At 40.8% G+C, this 19,010-nt stretch overlaps 1 protein-coding gene across 1 annotated transcript in view; it reads left to right on the top strand.

Moving 5' to 3' along the window:
• The first annotated feature begins 30 nt into the window (after positions 1-30).
• The window catches only part of RNF150 (ring finger protein 150), a 118,745-nt gene continuing 99,765 nt past the window's right edge, over positions 31-19,010 (top strand). The window contains exon 1 of the mRNA XM_015861049.2: positions 31-723. Within this exon, the coding sequence (XP_015716535.1) occupies positions 258-723 (466 nt within the window). The 5' untranslated portion in view covers positions 31-257. The remainder of the gene's footprint in view (positions 724-19,010) is intronic.

The following is a 19,010-nucleotide window of genomic DNA, read 5'->3' as shown; positions in this document are numbered from 1 at the left end:
AAGCGAGCCGGGTCGGGGAGGGGGGGAGGCGGGCGGGGAGGCCGGCGGGAGGGGACGGGGCCAGCCCGAGGAAATCAAACGGCCCCGACATGAATTAGGCAGCGGGCTGCAGAGGGGAGGGCCCCCTCGCCCGCCCTTCCCGCACGGCGCCCGGCGGGAGCAGCGCCGCCCCGCACGGAGCCGGCGGTCGGGGCACACACACGCACACGCGGCGCAGGCAGGCGGCGGGGGCGGGCCGGCCGGGGGGGGGCCGGCAGATGAAGATGGCAATGTCTGTGATCCAAGCGTGCCGCAGCCTGGCTCTCTCAACATGGCTGCTGTCCTTTTGTTTCGTGCATCTGCTGTGCCTGGACTTCACCGTGGCCGAGAAGGAGGAGTGGTACACGGCCTTCGTCAACATCACCTACGCCGACCCGGCGGGCGGCGGCGCCGAGCTCCGCAGCGAGAAGAGCGAGTGCGGGCGCTACGGCGACCAGTCGCCCAAGCAGGACGCCCGAGGGCAGGTGGCCCTCTCCGCCTCGCCCGCCGACCGCTACGCCTGCGACCCCGGCACCCGCTTCAACGCCCCGGCGCCGGGCAAGAGCTGGGTGGCCCTCATCCCGCGGGGCAACTGCACCTACAAGGACAAGATCCGCCACGCCGCCGCTCAGAACGCCTCCGCCGTCGTCATTTACAACATGGGCTCCAGTAACGCCAACGAGACCGTCACCATGCCCTACGCAGGTGAGCCGCCCTGCCCCCTTCCTCGTGAGCGCTCCCCGAGGGCCGGGCCCCCTTCTCTCTAGCGGTGTGTGCTCCGGGGCCAAAAAGTTTGGGAGATGCCAAGTTTGGGGTAGTCGGAGGAACCGATGGACCTCGAGTCCGCTGGGGAGCACCAGCGTTTTGTTGTGGGCAGAGAGAGGATCCTCTGTCAGGTGCCGTGCCGAAGCAGGTGTGATTGAGACCGTTCAGAGAGGAGCAGAGTGATTGTGGTATACACTTAACAGGGGAACGCTGTGACCGCTGTCTTGTCTGTGATAATGTAAAAGCTGAGGGATCAGACGGGAATGCTGAGTATCTGATTTGGTGCGAACGTGTGACGTTTTGTCCATTTTTGACATCTGTGGGGCTTCACTCTCCAGGAGAACCCTCAGATGGAGCTTCTGTTTGCAGTGCCAGCACACGGCTGCTTGGCTCCGAAAGCTCTTGTTGCCTAACAGAGCAGAAATCCATTTTTCAGGAACAGCACAAAAACCGCTGGTTATTCCTGCAAACAACCTCTCTGTGTTTGTAACAATGTTTGATCTGGGAGGGGAAAAAAAAGAAAAAAGAAAATAGTTTTTAAAGCAGCTCAGCAGACTTCTATTTAGGGGCAGTGTTTTCTGCCAGGAGTCACTGCTCTTTTATACCACCAGCTTGTTCTGTGGGGACTAAAATGCCACCTATTATGAAATCTCTGTGTGTTTTGCATCCAGTAACTAATCATGCCCAGCTGTTTCATACCAGTTGAATCTTAGCTGAGTTGTGGGTAAACTGAAACATAGAGAGGCTGCAAAACAGGATATTATTCTAATGGGATTTTTCAAGTCTCTCATTAAAGTAGCTAGCATGGATGTGTTGGAAAACAATGTGTTGCCTTGCGAGCATTATGTTAGTGCTGATGCAAAAGCGGTGCCTTTGGAACCCCTTGTGCCATCTCCTTAAGAGATTAGTTGGACACAATCCTGTTTCTTTGATGGAGCCTGCAGAAGGTTTTTATTCTTATTTTCCATTGTTTTTGTAAGACAAGAAACTCCAGACCACCTGAGCTTCTTACAGCTGTGCTTTATAAACTGCACGTAGTTTAGTAGCTGTCCAGATGACACTCCTTCGTACTTTAAGTATGACAGATTATTTACTAAGCAGTATAACAGAGTAGGACCTTGGCATGCTTATGCACCCTTCAAGTAAATCTCGGGCTGTTTTGAAACTTAAAATGTATTGCTTATGTATGTCCAGTAAGTTTCTCTAAAGCTGCCAACATGTTGGATCAATTAATAGTTTGCCTGTTTTTAAGGCGTGCGCTCCATACAAATGGTGTTTTATTAAGGAGCAGTGGGAGTAAAAAATATCTAACCTTTTAAATGGTAGAGCTTTTGTTTATTTTCCAGTCTAAAATGAAGTAAGCAAGGGATTTTTCTTACTGAAAGCAGCCTCTGCTTTCAAAAATTCAGTCACTGTTATCGCTTATCTTGGGGGCAGCTTCTTTGATATCATATGACCACTTGCAGCTTATTCTAAGAATCCTTCTTTGAGTACGAATTGATACCCAGGAGTTGCACAGTTGTGGAGGCTGAAATGGGCGCTGCAGAGTATGATGTAGACTTGTTGAACATGATCAGACTCAAGGGCTTTGCTGACCGTGTAAGCCTGTCTTTGTTTTAAGGGCTCTTATTCTCTGAAGTTGAAATACAGATTGCTGATTGTAACTTAGAAAGAACCTGCACTCTGCATAGGGTAAGACTCAGTAATTTCAGAGCTAAAGTCTGCTGGAACAGAAGGAAAAATAATTATTTAATTAATACTGGACAGACTAGTGGAGATCCAGAGTTGAGTTTACCTTTACTCTTCCTTTTGTACTACCGTGATGCTCAGGCAAAGTGAATGTATCAGCTGTATGCAATTATCTTTCCTACTTACTTTGTTGTTTGCTTGGTCCTAGCCTAAATGATAGTGCAGCATTCGAGGGAAGAATGAATCAGGTTCTTGGTTTCTGAGTTGAGCAGCATCTGCAGTGCTCTGCCCACGCCAGATTCTGGAGTGGGAAGAAGAAAATTCCATCCTGGAAAATACTTGCTGGGGGGGAAGGAAAGGAGGGACACGGGGTGTGTGTGAAATATGACCTAAAAAGCAATTTAGAAGTCAAAAGAAATATATAAATCTTTTTTTTTCCCCCCTCTTTTGTCCTTCTGCAAATTTGTTTGAAGTTTCTTAGAAGCTTTAATAAACTCCTATACAGAAAATGTTATGTATTGTTGAATAACAGTGTGGCTCCTGCCCTCATGAAGGAACTGCTGGTCCTCCTGAGACAGATGCCTCTTTTCCCTCATGTACATCTTTGTCTTTTGTGTGCTTTGCCTTCTTTCTTTTACCGTTATATTTCCTTCTTGAGGTTCTGTTTCTCTCACTGCTGCTCTTAGTTCTTCAGATCTACTGCTATGCTTCACTCCCTCTCTTGACCATGTTAACCTGTTACTATTCTGTATTTCCTGCCAAAGATTAACTTCACTGCTGTTTTCAGTTACAATGAATCTTTGCTAAAATGGTATATCCTGATCTTAAAGTCGGTAGGAAACTGCAGTAAGATACTTTTCAGTTCAAAACATTGCTCATAGTTATCCCTTCACACCAAGCCCTCCCACCCCCTCAAATGGAAACCAAGATGGTATTATTTGAAAGCCTGCTGTGCAAATCTTGAGATGCAGCTTTCCAGCATTTGTTCTGTGCACCAGATGGAACAAAGCAAGTGTTCTATTGGAGCCAGTTTATTCATTGTTTTTAAAGCCTTTGCTTTCTTGGAACCTCTTCTTGGGTCACTACATGCATTCAGAAGAATGAGGTAAAGTTGTGACATTTGTGTTCACAGGGAAAGAAGAGCTCTGTGATTCTCATGCTAGAATGCACTTATCCTCCGTATCATAATCTATAGCATTCGTGAATTGATATCTTTATTTTTATTGGCTTGACGTGCAGTATAGGAGCTTGGAGTCCAGCAGTGTTTGCTTTTTGACTAAGCAGGTTTTAACAAGAGGAGGCACAAAATCATCTAGAATTTCTGCTTCAGATGCATTTTGTTTCTCCTATATCAATTTCTTTAATAACAGAGAGGCGATGTTCCTTTTCCTTCATCCATAATGTTATCCAGGCCTCAGATTGGCTTTTTTTTTTTTTTTTGATAAGCTGTTATGTAGGTTCTAAAAGTCTCTATCAACTGTGTCTACACCTAATAACTTACTATTAACTGGAAATATTCTCACTCCCTGTCTTAGCAGATGTTTCCAAAGATAATTCAAGATGGGAACTTCCCTCTCTTCAGTTCTCATTTGCTTTTAAGGGATTGTAGGCTGACTATCCATGATATGGTGCTAGGGTGGCATGTAGCTGTGTGACTTGTGCAGAATTCATATGTGGGTAGAAGTCAAATCTCTATTGATCGATACCATATGTAACAACCAGGTTGAATTCTGGAGTGCATTGGACTATCTCACAAAATTGATATGGTTATTATTTGAACTAAATTGTATCTTAAGTACTTTGCACCACAAGCAAATGTGAGTCGAGTAGTTGTGTTCTCTCTATTCTGCTTTTCCAGTGCATGCCATAGAATTTTTTCCTTGTATGCTGCCTGTATGACAGTCTGTTTTCAATGAGAGGCAGATGCCCAGCTGCTTTTTGTAATGGCATGTACATACTGGCAGCAACTGGCAGCTGTATCTTTGAGGCATGAATCTCCTGTGTGGTCTGAGATGGTTCTGACTTCTCCCCTTCCTCTTTGGGCCTGAAGTGCAGCATATGTGCACCAGATGGCATGAGGAAGGCATGGCTATCCCACTGCAAAACCAGGTGGATCCCTCCACACTGAACCATTCTTGATCCTTGCCCATTTACTTCATTAACAATTTCCTTGCTTGTACTCAGAGTTTTTTTCCCTGATCAATAAGTAGTCTTGCTTTTTACATATTTTTGGCATGTGTTGTTAGTACCTTTGATTGGGACTCCTCTGTAGGACTTATACTGATGTGCAAATTAAATGCTGAAGTTGAAGATTTCTCTTTACAGACATTTTTCAATATTGTGAGTACCTCATTTACTCCTTTCCTAAAATAATTGTTTTCTAAACTTTGGTTATGTTCTAATAAGAAAAATATGCTGATAGTATTCACATTGAATTCATTTGTGGATAGGTATGAATGAGGGTTAGAGATTTGAGGCTTCCAGGCACTGCTGTAATTTTCCTCTGCTCAGGCACCCAGGATTTATCCCAAGTAGAAGTGACTTAGTGGAGAAGGAATATGCATCTCAGAGATGCACTGATGTCTGTCAGTCATGAAATCAGGGCATGGCTGAGGTGTGCTGCCAGCCATAGGAACAAAGAAGAGCACCTGGGTCTGTCATGTAAGCTTGGCTTTCTACAGTTATTGTAAATTTTGGTTCTAGATAATTATCAGAATCAGAGATTTATAACAGTGGCTAGACTCAGCAGCATGACAATGAGCTGTCCCACTGAGTTTTGCTAGTGAGTCTCACTTCTGCCTGCTAGTTCTGCAAAGGTTCAGTGCTGGACCAGTGCTGAATTAGGAGGAGCTCTTGGCTCTCTTGAGCATAGAGAGGCCACACAAAGAGATAAATTAGAGGGCTGGGCAGTCCCTGAGCACATGAAGTTTAACAAGAACAAGTGCTGGATTCAGCTTCTGGAATGGGGTAACCCTAGATCTGTGTACAGACTGGAGGACACAAGGCTTGAGAGCAGCCCTGTGGAAAGGAATCTGGGAGTTCTGGGCGATGGCAAGTTGAAAAATGAGTCACCAGTGTGCTTTGGCAGACAAAAGGGCCAGCCATAGCCTGGGATGTGTCAGACCCAGCACTGCTGGCCAGTTGAGGAAAGAGATTGTCTTGCTCTCGTACAATTGCTGTCTTTAGCTTTCTGCAGTGAAGTGACATGGCAAGAAGCAAATTTTTCTTAGGAATGAATCTGTATCAACATTGATTATAACCACTGTTAATCTGGAGCATCTCCTTTTGGTCTATTGTCCCCGGTTTTGGTCTTGATAAAGTGACAATTTATCACGTTCATTAGGTATTTTGACTTTAAGATGGCACTCATCAAGTTGGATTATTAGGATACTGTGGCAGTCTGTGGCTGATGTATTGCCTCTGTTAAAGCTTGCTAATTCGTGATGATACATTTCTGTGCTGTCACCTTCCATGATACCTCACAGGGTATGTGGCCAATTGGAGCAAACAGGGAGATAAATCTACAGTTATTTCAGTGTTCTCTCTTTAAGAGTGTCTTTTCCTGCTTAGAGAAGCAAATGTTTTCTAATCTTCTCATGTAAGCAAGGGAGCTGAAAGAACCCATTCTTTTGCTACAGCTAGTTGATGGAACTCATAGTGCATTGTCATGAGATTGCTGAGTTTCAAGTGACCTCTGTTGTCTTGCACCACAAGCCAAGCTGATGAAGAGTCAGGTCTTTATGAAGCCCAATGAAATCTCTGCTTCCCAATAACTTCTGCATAGCAAACCTGCACAGAAACAGCATTCATTTCAAGACAAGCCCCACTTCTGCCCTTTCAGTTGCACTTGAGTACCGGTCACTTGATGACTGCTTTGAAAAAGTGAAAAAACAATACAATCATTGACTCATAGAAATCGGATATGGAACAGTTCGAGTAGCCCATGTAATCTGTCACGTTACTGATGCAGGACTGCAGTATTGCCATCTATTACTGACACGGTGCTTTTTGCTTACTGTGTTGCTAAAGAAGTCTTGGAATGCATCAGAACCAAATGCAGCTTATGTGAGCAGTTGTATAGTGCTGAGACAAGAAGTGAAATGTAGGAGGTTATTAAATAGCAATACTCTATTTTGCAATAATATTTCATTCTCATTCCTGATATGACTTTTTAAAAGTTGAGGCATAGCAGCTATGGGGTAAGGTTCAGAGCCAACTTGATCTATTATCCAGCACAGCTTCAGGGAAGTATGTGGCAAGTGTATCAGGAAAGAGGAGATATTTTGTAACTAGTTATGTTCAGGCAGGTTTACTCTGCTGTGTCTTGATTGCACAGTGGCATGCAACTGAAAACTTCACTAGTGCCCAATTATCTCCTCATTTCATAGAACCATAAAATCATTTGAGTTGGAAGAGACCCTTAAAGGCCATCTGGTCAAACTCTCCTGAGATGAACAGGGGCACCTACAGCTCTGTGTCAGATTGCCCAGAGCCATCTCTGAGGATGGGTCATTCACCGCTCCTCTGGCCAACATATTCCAGTGGTGCTGGTCTCTTCTCCAGACTGAACAGTCCCAGCTCTCTCAGTCTGTCCTCAGAGGGAGGTGTTCCATCTTTTGAATCATTTTTGTGTCCCTTCTCTGGATGCACTCCAACAGGTCCACATCTCTCCTGTACTGAAAGCTCAAAAATCACTGACTTAGGTGAAATTATCATCCTGGTAGAAATAATGACGTTCAGTTCAAAAATGGATATGTGAATACACCTCTTCTTACACCTTTTCTAGTATGCTGAGAAAGGTTGTGAAGATTAGTTTGCCTGTGAAACAGTAAGACCGTGCAGCTGTGTATTTATTTATTTATTTACAAGAGAAGCTTAACAAGGGCTTTATTTGTATTTTGGATCCTCTTCAGTAAACCACTTGGGATAAACCTTAGAAAACTGAACTGAGGGGAACTGAAGGAGGAGATGAAAAGATTAGCCTGTTAGTTTAACTCCTGTTTTACATGGGAGTATGAAAAGCTAGCACCACTGCTACTTAAAGACAAAGTAGCTTTTTCAGATAATAGTTCCTTTTCCTTCTCGAGACTGCCTAATAAATAACATCAATAAAATGAAGTGCCTGTTCATTTACTTCTGACAATATAATCATAGTGATATTCAATTACACTGCTAGACCTAAGAGCCTATCAGAGTTTTGATCTCAAATTTGATGCTCAGCAGTATTTGTGTATGTGGTATTCCCAGCTTAACTTGGAAAGGTAACCCATTTGTTTAAACTTCAAAAAACAAACAAACAAAACTATTTTCAGCTTGGGACGAAATTGAAGGAAAAATATTGGCCCTTTAAATTCCAAATCATGGAAACATAACTTCCAACCACATAACTCCATCAATTCCTGGTTTGATTACATCTTATATGCTTCTTAAACCTGGGTAGAAGGATTCCATTTTCACAAGAACACAGTTCCTACAAAGAAAATGCAGAATAAGATTAGTTGGTGAATACTCTGTTGTGTTACTCACTTAATGAGACATAGCTTTTTCAAAAGGCATTTATAATCATTCGTGTCTTGAAGCTTTTATCATGAGAGAGGACCACAGCACTGGGTACTGTGTCAGTTTGCAGTCTGAGACCATCTAGCCAGTGAATTCAGACTGAGGGACGAGCATAGAGACAGCACTGTTTAGCATGGCAGGCAGTGGTACCAGTACTCCATAACACAGCAGTTCTCTTTATCCTTTTCTACCAAATCACCTCCTTGCTACTGATGTATTTATCTGAGAAACATCATCTTTTCTTCCTGAACAAAGGCTTAATGGTACAAGATACTATTTTTCCTCATAATTTGATTCCTATCCTTGGTCTTCCTCCCTTTTAATATGCTCACTGATTTGCCTGATTTGCCTTTTACTGTTCACATCTCTCCTAAAAAAAAAGCATCTCTTTTTTTTTTTTTTTTTAAGTCATTATATTAATATCTCACCAGATAATGCTGTATTTTAAAGGGAATTAGGTATCACATCAATCTGCAGCTTCCATCTTTTATAACTCACACATTGTTAAACCATGCTCTTCTATTTACTGCTTGATCTTTCAGCCCTAGTCAAAATACGCATTTCCAGCACAGTGACTGCTATATTGTATTCTCTGTGTTTGGTATTACACAGCAGCACTAAGACTGAGCTTGAGAGCCTAGCAGGTATATGTTAACTGAAGATGAATCCATGTCTCACCCCGAGATTACTGTAAAATATATAGACATCAGTTTAGTAACTGTTGTGGTGTTGTGGGTCGCAGTACGATAAGATTTATGGGTCTATTCTTTCTTTTAAATTGGTATGTGAAGCTCTTCAGCTTTTGCACCTAGTTGTTACTGTCATATAGCAGATTAATTCGAAAGCCTCATGATCAAAGCTTTGTGGCTTACAAGACTTGCTATAGAAGATGCTGTGGATTTTCCACTTATGCAAGAGTTCTGTATCAGTATCTGATAAAGATCACTATGGTTTTACATCTTGCAAAGCTGCCTAAAATGCTAGTGTTTCATTTCAGTCTTTTCTGTTAAAAGAAGGACATGTATTTCTGCTTTTCCTTTGGCCTGTCAGCAATCTCTGTCTTACAGAACATCAAGTCTTCCCCCATGTTTCTGGGTATGTATGTTCATACTCCAAAAATATATATATAAATATTTCAGACAGAACTGTCTGAGGCTGTAGTCTCATTCATGATTGCTTCTTATGCTTGTAGGGGATGTGCTTTTCCCTCTTGTGCCTTTTTAAGCTCTTATAATGCTTTTGCCGTCTCCTAATTTTACCTGCCAGCATCATGTTCTTTGAGTGAGGCAGCTTTTGCAAGATTGTGTAATCTCTGTGCCAGGTCTCTTATCGCTCTTTGTGTGTCCGTGTGTTAGAAGCACCATCTGGCTGTCCCTGAAATCAGTACCTTTACTAAATACTGTTTCAAGACTCTTTACTCCAAAATTTGAGGAGCTGAGTAAAATCACTTATGTCTACATATAATATCTTTGTAATCTTTCTCACGTGCTTCAATTTTCCTTCAATCCTCTTCATTTTTTTGCTTTGTTTTTGTATGATTTCTTTAATTTCTTCAATTTCAATCAATCCTTCATCTACTCAATTATTTTTTATTTCTTTTTCTTCTTCCTTTATATATATGTATACACACACATATATGTATATAGTTAGCTAACTTTTTACCTTACCTTTTTACCAACCTCCCAGCCCCACCCCCCCGCCTCCCCGGATTGACACAAATAGCCAAAGGCTGTAAAGGAAAGCAGAGCAGGATTATGTGCTTTCAGTTGCTTCTGCTTTGCAGCTGGCCCCGGCTTTAAAGAGTGACTGCAGACTACTTGCTGTCTGCTGCTCAGGGTCAGCTGGAGGATTGGGACACCAGCAGTCAGAAGTGTGGCAGTGCTGTTTATCAATGGAAGGCTGCCAAGAAGACAACACGTTTGCCATGCATGCAGTGGCTTTGTGCTGAATTCTCCTAAGTCTTTTTCATGAACTCTTACAAGACTGAATTATAATCCCCTCCACATAAGAAGCAGCTCCTGCTCCTTCTTGTTTTTGCAGGGAGTATTAAGTTTCTGTGGCTGGGTGCTAGAAAAACTGACCAGGATTTTTTTTCCCATCAAAATGTTTTTACTTTAGGAGTTAAATGGACTTTCAACAAAAATGTTTAAGAAATTTTTTGCTCTCCTGAAAAGGTCTTAAAATTCTAAGTTTAAAGGAAGATTTCATTTTAGTAAATATTTAGTTTCTTAGGATTTCAGGTTTGGAGACCTGAAGCCCAGACCAGTTGGGTTTGAATACATAACATTTTAATCTGCTTGTAAAACTGTAGACAGTAGTTCTTCACTGGAGCACAGACCTTGTTTCTTCCCAACTCAAATATTACACTTCTTTCAGAATCAATATATGTATTTTATTAGAAGAAGTGTTTGAAGAAATTGAACTCACTTTTTGAATTTGAATTTCTGTTCCATGTGACAGAATGCCAACAGCTTGGTCTTCCCACAGAGCAGTCCGTAATCTATAATACCTTTGGCCCTTCTCTCTGTGTGTATATCCTTACCAGCTGGCTAGGCACAGTTTTAACACTGTTTAGATACACATGGGAACTGTACTTGATACAAGGTAGGGTATGTCTTCTTAGGCAAAAACATCACAAGTATGGGTTGTTGTCAATGGAAGTTAGACAGTTTCAGGCTTGTGGTTAAGATGCAGTTTCTTAAGTGGTTATCCAGACAGCCAAGTTTTGTTTGTTTGTTTTAAAAAAACTTTGTTATTTGAATGAGCTTGAATAGCTCTTTGTCAGTCATGTACTTCAGCCCATCCAGTGGGAAATTGAGGCAGTGTGTGTATAAGAAAGATTAGAGAAGGTGGTCATGGTAGTCTCTCAGCTTTAGGCACTGTACTTGTCTAAAACTACCAATCAACACTTTTCCATGCTTGGGGAATGTCATGGCAAATGCTCTGCAGAAGTTCTTCATGGGCAGAGATAAAAACTATGTCTTGAAGCACCTGTTCTTGAAGATGGGTTCTATGCTGGACATGTCATTTATCACCAGGAAATAAATGGTTTTCAGAGCACCTATGGAAGATGCTGTCTCTCATGGTAAAATAAGTTAAAAGCCTCCCTCTTCCAGAACGTCTGTTTAAATGCAGATTGTCAGCACAAGGGAATATTGCAATTAAATGCAATCAAGAGTGAGCTGGAGAAAGCCAGCAAACAGCTTAACTGTATGGGAAAGTAAGGAGCTACACCAAAGGCAGGCAGGATCCCCCAGTGCATATTGATTCTTCCGGGAACTCATGTATCGTTTTCACTCCCCTGTCCTGTTAACTCCTGCTTTAAGAAACCACATGAGAAAGTAATTTTGTTTCTCTTTTCTTTTTCTGTAGAGACATTATCTTCTCTTTATCCTTGTATATCCTAGACAACCTTTATGTTGGACTATTCATAAATAAATAAATAAATGTGACTGTATAATGATTTTTCTTTTTGAATTTATAATTTCTAGTGGATGGTAGTTCAGGAAAATGTTTGGTAATGAAGAATTGATATTATCCAGTTCAAGTATGCATGACCTTTCAGTTCTTTCCCCAATAATTAAGGGTTTCATTCCCATTGGCTGATTTATATAGCCATCTTTCTGCTACTAGGCTTACAAAAAAAAAAAAAACCAAACAGGAAGCATGCACTGTATTATTAGAATAGGGTTTTTTATTATTTAACATGTAGAATTTTTGTTTTCAAGCAATGCTGTGCTGAGTCAGCATATTGGCTACAGCTGGTCTTTTCTGGTCAATTTATTTTATGTTCATAGTCCAAAAATATTTTTCACCAACTTAAAGGTAACGGTAAGTTTTATCACAAAGCTGTAGGCTTTGGCATTGACTAGCCAGCTTTATGTTTGGATTAGTCTGTGGACCAGGAGTTATGGTAAAGCAATATATATGTATGTATGTATGTAAAGCAATAGATTTTGGCAGTAATGTTAGCAGGAAGGAAGGTGTAACTGTGTCTCACTCCGTGCATAGATCACTGTGACAACTTCTAGAATATCTTATTTGCAAACATGATTGATACTGAAAAGTCGCTTCTCTCTTTGCTTAGATGGCAATTTTGTTGTCATGCCTTCATTACAATAAAGTAATTTGGAGGGTGCTTCATGTCCCAGTTGAGGACAGGTTTTATGTAGATGCTCATCGCTAAGCTTGCATTTAGTTCTTGCTAAGAACAGACTGGAAGTTGAGCACCTTAAATAAACATAGTTGAAAATGGTTTTATGGGAAAATGTTGTCAATGGAAGAGGAATAAATGCCTGATGCAGCTCGGAGATTTATTACTAAGAATGTTACCATGGTAATCTTGTGGGATCCTAGGGCCTCCTGTAACACTGTGTGCTGTGTACAGTCAACATCCTTAAAACAGCAGAATGTTTCTATTTATAATATGTATATGGGGTGCTCCAAAAGTAACACCTCCCATTTTATTATCTTGGTCCACAATGTCTGACGTGGAAGTGCATGTGAAGCAATAGTGTGTAACTGAATTCCTGTATGTGGAAAAAATGGCACCCACTGACATTCATTGACACTTGCTGAACATGGATGGAGACCAAGCAGTGGATGTGAGCACAGTGAGGTGGTGAGTGGTGCACTTCGGCAGTGGTCACAGCAAGAGTGGGTCATCTCCTCTAGTGCAGATTTTTATGAGCATGAAATGCAGGCTGTTGTTCGTTGCTGGTGAAAATGCATAGCTAACGGGGATGACTGTGTTTCCATAGAAATAAATGGGGAGGCATTACTTCCGGAGCAACCTCTCTCTCTCTGTATTAAGCATATACTTTTTAAACGCCTAATGAATTAGAAGTTTTAATTATTTTACATTTCTCCGCATTAACTGGCTGCTGTTCCTTGGGCTACCAGATGTAGCTGCATCACCATGTGAAGCAAAGATGGCTCTGCAGCTTTCAGTGATCTGCTTCCCTTCTGACTGAGGAAGAGATGACCACCCACATGCTCAAAAACTCAGACCCTGTCTCTTGTTGTTTGCTCTCTGTTACCAGTGCGCATGCAGTTGTCAGAAGTGTGGACAGCTTGTTAGTTATTTGCAGATATCTTAGAGATGGATATCAACCAATCAGTTGTACTGGCTAACTAGTGAGAGAAGTTCATTTAGTTTAGAATAGCCCCACAGTATTTCTTGCTAATCAGGGAGTTCCTAATTTGGAAATGCATGCATATCTAAGGCTTTTCAGATGCACTGCAGCTTCATACCTTAAACTCATTCTAGTTAGGCAGTAATTACTGTAATGTTTTGCAGATTTGTTTCCAGTAGATAAAATTTTTCATCCTCCCTTGTGGCCTTATCAGTTTGTCAGCTTTATTTTGTTTTGAGAAACTCAGGAGAAGTTTCCTCATGTTCCAGATGGTATGTGCCAATTTTGAACAGCACATGCAGCAGCTCTGATAATTGCTTGGAATATGTTGAGAGGATGGGAAACTGTAACTGAGGAAAACCAAAGTGTAAAATTACTGGATATTCTTCTATGAAGTATTCTTAACAAGTTAATTGTCATATCTAGTTATAGACATCTGTCTGGAAATAATGCAATACTTAATCATGGAATCATGGAATAGCCTGAGTTGAAAAGGGCCACAATGATCATTTAGTTTCAATTCCCCTGCTATGTGCAGGCTTCCCAGAATCACATCCAGCCTGGCCTTGAATGCCTTCAGGGATGGCATCATCACCACAAGCCTCAAAGATCCTCCCACCTCAGTGGGATTGGAGATGATTTTTTCTATCTGCACATTCTGTGCTTTTCACTGGCCTAGGTCTTGGTTTAACTTCTCATGCATCTTCTTGTCTAATACAACAGAACTGGAATCCATCCATTAATCAAAGAATGATTGCAGGCTTGGTTAATTAGAAAATAAGCTTGATGTTCATGTTCTTATCCAACAGTCATACACCCACCTGGTGGCACAGGCAGAATTTTCAGGATCTGAGCATGCATGAGATACGTGAGGTAGTTAGTCAAGTGCACAGTATTCAGTTGGCTAAAAAATAAAATAAAATCCATCTTTAATAATGTTAATATCCCTATCTAAAAGTAATAATATGCAGCATTTAAGTATACTCAGATTATAGCAAAGGTGTTCCTTCCTTTTTCTTTCTTTCTTTTTTTTTTTTTTGGCATTAAGATGTTACACTGTGCAGAGCTGGTGTCACAGAAACTGCAAGAATGTATGAGGTCTATAACTTTTTCTTTCTCTACTTTGAAGATGCACACAGGCGGCTTAGCTGAAAAATAGTTGCAGGAAGTTCTCAGGGAAAAGAAATTCTCCAGCATCAATATGATGGCCTGTAGCTTTTTGCTGGGGGTACTGGGATTAGACTGGGCTTTAAACTGAATTTTCACAGGCCGTATTTTCTGTATGTAAACATCTTTGAGGCCAGCTCATATGTATATGTCTGAACTTTTAGGTAACTACTATTAATTTAAAAGCCTCTAAAGTCCTCATTCTACCTTATTTCTTTTTCTTTTTTAGTGCTACAAAGAGAAAATCAATAGCCATCCTACAAAGTTCCAACCCCTTTCCTTTTGAAAAGTTACCTTGTTTTTGCTGATAAACGGCAATGCACTTACCTGTGCCATTAATTTGTAACCTCTGCTTCTGAAATCCTAACCCTGCTGAAGTCAGTGCCAAAACTTGCTAAGGATTTCATTGCTAAGCAGATAAATCAAGAAAATAAATACCTGAACTCATTATTTATCTTCTGCTACTCTCATAGTATCCAACACATTGTTCTCAAGCATGGAAAAGCTCCTATTCATTGCAACCCAACTTAAATAATGTCAGTCTTTCAGCAGCAGTCTGAGTTAGGTATAGACATTCTGCATGTCATATGAACTGCACATATCGATCAGATTCAAGTAACCAACAAACAATACTGAGGCTTCATTAAGGTTGCTTTGTAATTGAGCAGAATTGTTGACCAGCCTGTGAGTGCCTTGAAGCTGTAAGTATTAACTGGCATGAGTTCTCCAGCTCATTTAATGAAATATCTGCCTAGCCTCAAGTGATAATATAAATGTTCTAGCCAGTGCTACATTTATTTATTTCTGATATAGGTAGAAGTTAATTTTCTTACTTTCTGAAGTGCTTGAGAATATCTTGCATCTATTTCTGATAGTGGATTTCAAAAGAAATTTTTCTGAAACCTACTGGCAGCTGAAATTGAGTTATCGCAAGGCCTAACGACTTTTGCATGAAATTAAAGGAAACAAGGGAGGATGTATATGTGTGTATGTTACAGCTGTGCTGCAGAAGGAGGCCAGGAGTCTTTGTTGCAAGATTCAGATGCCTGCTAGCTCATCTCCAAGAGGAGGGATCAGCTGAGCTCACAACAGCTGCAAGAGATGTTACTGCCTGCCAAAAGTCATAGGTCAAATTAAAGCTTCTGAGTCTCAGGCAGGTACTAGCTGGACACACTGCAAAAAAATCTGTTCTATATTTGGAGGGCAAGTATATAGTTTTCACACCTTTCTTGACTAACTGGTATTTTCAGAAAGAATGGCAATGGTGACAGCCTTGTCATGAGAGGAATGCTTCAGTTATTGTTAGCTTGTTAGGAGAATGCTCAGATTTAGTATTTGCAGTCTCCAAGGAAGGAGCAGAATCTACATTTTTGTACCATCCATTTGTATGCCAAATGAATGTGGACATTTGTCACAGAAATTCAGTAACTGTGCATCCACATGTAGCCTAACAGAAATCATTCCTTACCTGTTTCCAATCTGACCAAATTAAGATGACATTTAATGCAGGATTAACCTGTTCCAAACACAGAATCCATTGAATCACAGAGTGGCTTGGGTTGGACAGGACCTTAAAGCCCACCCAGTTCCAAACTCCTGCTATGGGACCCCAGGGGTGGGGCACCTACAGCTTCTCTGGGCAGCCTGTGCCTTTGCCTCACTACCTTTTGAAAAATTTCTTTGTAATCTCTAATTTCTCTTTTAGCTTAAAGCCTTTATCCCTTGTTCTATTGCTGTGCTTCCTGATAAGTGCTCCTCCTGCACTTTCCTGTAGGACAGCTTTGAAAACTGGAAGAGTGCTATAAGATTTCCCTGGTTGAACAAGACCTTGTCTGTGCAGAGGATGTGCTGCAGCCCTCTGGTCATCTTGGTTGTCCTCTCCTGGACCTGCTACATAGGTCTATATCTGTCATATTGGAGGCCCCAGAGCTGAACAGGGTACTCCAGAGGACAGAATCATGACAGTGGAGTAGAGAGGGAGAGGGAATCACCTCCCTCAACTGCTGTAGGTTAGGATTGGATATGCACTTGGTTTGTTGGTGACTTTTTATCTTTCTTCTTAATTTTCCTGGAAATGCTGTTCAGTCAAAGAGACTACAATGCCTGCATTGTAATGGCAATATGGCAACTGCATGGCAAATTTCAGTGCCTTTGTTCTAGTGTGCAGATTGTGTTTTGAGTGATGCTGATCTGTTTTGAGAGCTTGTGGGATTTTCAAAACCGCTGTTATGCTAATTTCATTTGGCTCCTATAACATGCTTCAGATCGCTTTCTCTTTCCAGGGTCTGATGACAAAATATTGAATGATGTGATTTATACTACAAATGGTTTGTTTTCAGTCTTTGCTACATCTTAATTTTGGAAATTTGCAGTTGTTTAGCCCCCTTTGCATGTTTACAGTGTGCGTTGTGGTGAACCTCTGCCAGTAGAGGTGAGAAATGAGAAATCTCAGTTCATACAGGAATTTTGCCTTTTGATCTCTTTTATCCCATCAATTATAGGACACTAAATGCAGACAGAAATGTTAAATATACAGATATGCCAAGGAGAAATGCTTCAATTACATAAAAGTATAAGAAATCAAAGGAGACATCCTGATAGGTGATTCAGCATAGAAATAACAGCACAGCTGAAGTTCACGATTTAAGCTGGTAGTTCTGATCAGCTGGTACTTGAACACTGAGTCATCCAAGATACAGAAGCTAAAAGAAGAGAGAGGGAGCATAAGCTGTCACGTAGGAACCAGGGTAAATGGTATTACTCTCCTTTCAAGTCCTCTTTGCAATTAAAATTGGCCAAAAATAAACCTTGGGCTCACCTGTATAACTCAAATATATCCCCTTCACATCTTCAAGTGAATCCGTATAGTAATATTTTCAAAATTTGGCGCAAGATTTGCTTTCTGAGTATTATAGATCTGAAGTGTTTCATATCATTTTTTTTTGGTTTCAAGTCATTTAAAGAATTACGAAATGCACACTCAATTCTAAAGTAAAATTTTTGGCTTTGCTGCATCTTCAGATAATAAGATTTCAGTAGAGGCATTTATCTTATCTGTTATAGATAGATGCACCGTGGAGAACCCTTAAAATCAGAAGGTACTGCACAGAGATCTGCATTGGCATTTGAGAATTAAAAATGAGGGATCTAATTAGCAATGTGCTGTGATATCAGCATTATGTTAAGTGCAGATGTTTTCATCATCCTCAACGCTTGCCTAAATCTCACAGAGAAGTGGTGGTAAGCGTATAATAAACCGTGTAAAGACATCAGTCACAGTTGTACACAATGTAACGTGGACAAAAAATGTACTGTTCTGTGAAGCCTGTAAATGTTGAGAGGTGACTGACAAATGCTTTGTTTTTAGAAATAGGAGCACCTGCAACAGACTCTGAAGAGAGCATTTCAGTAGAGTGTCGTGATTTTGCCTGAGAAGTGTGTGTTATGAAGAATTTATTTCTGACTCAGTAGTCAGAATCAAAGTCTGTATTGCCACGTTCCTATAAAAGGAACAGTACAGAGGAAGGACTCTGCCTGATAAAACAGATTTGTATTCATTTAAGCATGTATCTTCCATTCAGGCATCTAAGAACAATTTCTGGGGAGTCAATAACACAAATCCTTTATCCATAAATGCAGATGTGAATGTAAGTCTAGGTGTTCATGCAGATTTATCTATAAAGTTAGCTTCTTTGAGAGAGATTGGCTACAATTGATTATGCTCACTTAGTATCTGGTCTTGAACTCACAGATGAACCAAGCTATGTAGATATCTGATGGAATTAATTTGCCAGTGAATAATTTACGTAGATGGAACAGGCCCTCTTGCACGTCCACATAGGATAGTACGCTTGCTCGTTGCTTTGAGGTTCATTTTAACTGCAGTTGTGTAGAATGTGGGGAAGGGGTGGGAAATATAGCTATTTTAATTTTATGGACAGTTTTCTGAAAGCTACTTTTCTATGCTCTTTTCTGGACTTGGGAGCAGAGAGAGGAGAGGGAAGAAAAAAACTATTTTAATCAGTTCTAGTCCTTAGCCTTTAGAGTGTTAGAATTTAAATACAATACATTGTACAGTCAGCAACGCTACCCAGACCTGACCCTTGTAGATATGTAAAAAGTGAGGACAAGAATTTGCCTTCTATTACCATTTCAGGGTACTAGAAGGAAGAGACTCCATCTGGAGATGAGTTTCTAATAGTTTCCATACAAAAACAGTACAGAAATGAAACAAATGTTGGTTCCTTTATTGTTCCAACTGCTTGATGAGAAATGAGTCAGAGTGTTCTCTGTGTTCTTCTCCATCTGGATATATGTATTCCATGACAAAACTAAGGTCTAAAATATAAAAATTATTTTCAAGTGTTTCGCTTCTCAACTCAAAATAAGAGGTTTTTTGGTGGGAAAGCTATAGAAATTTGTTCTATGATCCCAGGCCCTCACACTCATGCAGGCAAGTACTTCATGTGCATGATGAACTTGCTTGATCTGTTTGTACTTTTATTCAGCGTATGTTTGTACCCAGATAGCGCTCAGTGGGTTATGTGTATGAGCAGCAGTTCATATATCATCATATATCTCAATGTAGGACAAGAATCCAGGTAGCAAACAAATGAACTTAATTGAATAGACATCCGTAAATATTTAATGCAATACATATCAGTTTTTTACTGGTGT

Source organism: Coturnix japonica, chromosome 4, assembly GCF_001577835.2.
Source record: "Coturnix japonica isolate 7356 chromosome 4, Coturnix japonica 2.1, whole genome shotgun sequence".
Lineage (NCBI taxonomy): Eukaryota > Metazoa > Chordata > Aves > Galliformes > Phasianidae > Coturnix > Coturnix japonica.
This window is presented reverse-complemented; position numbering and strand designations above follow the sequence as displayed.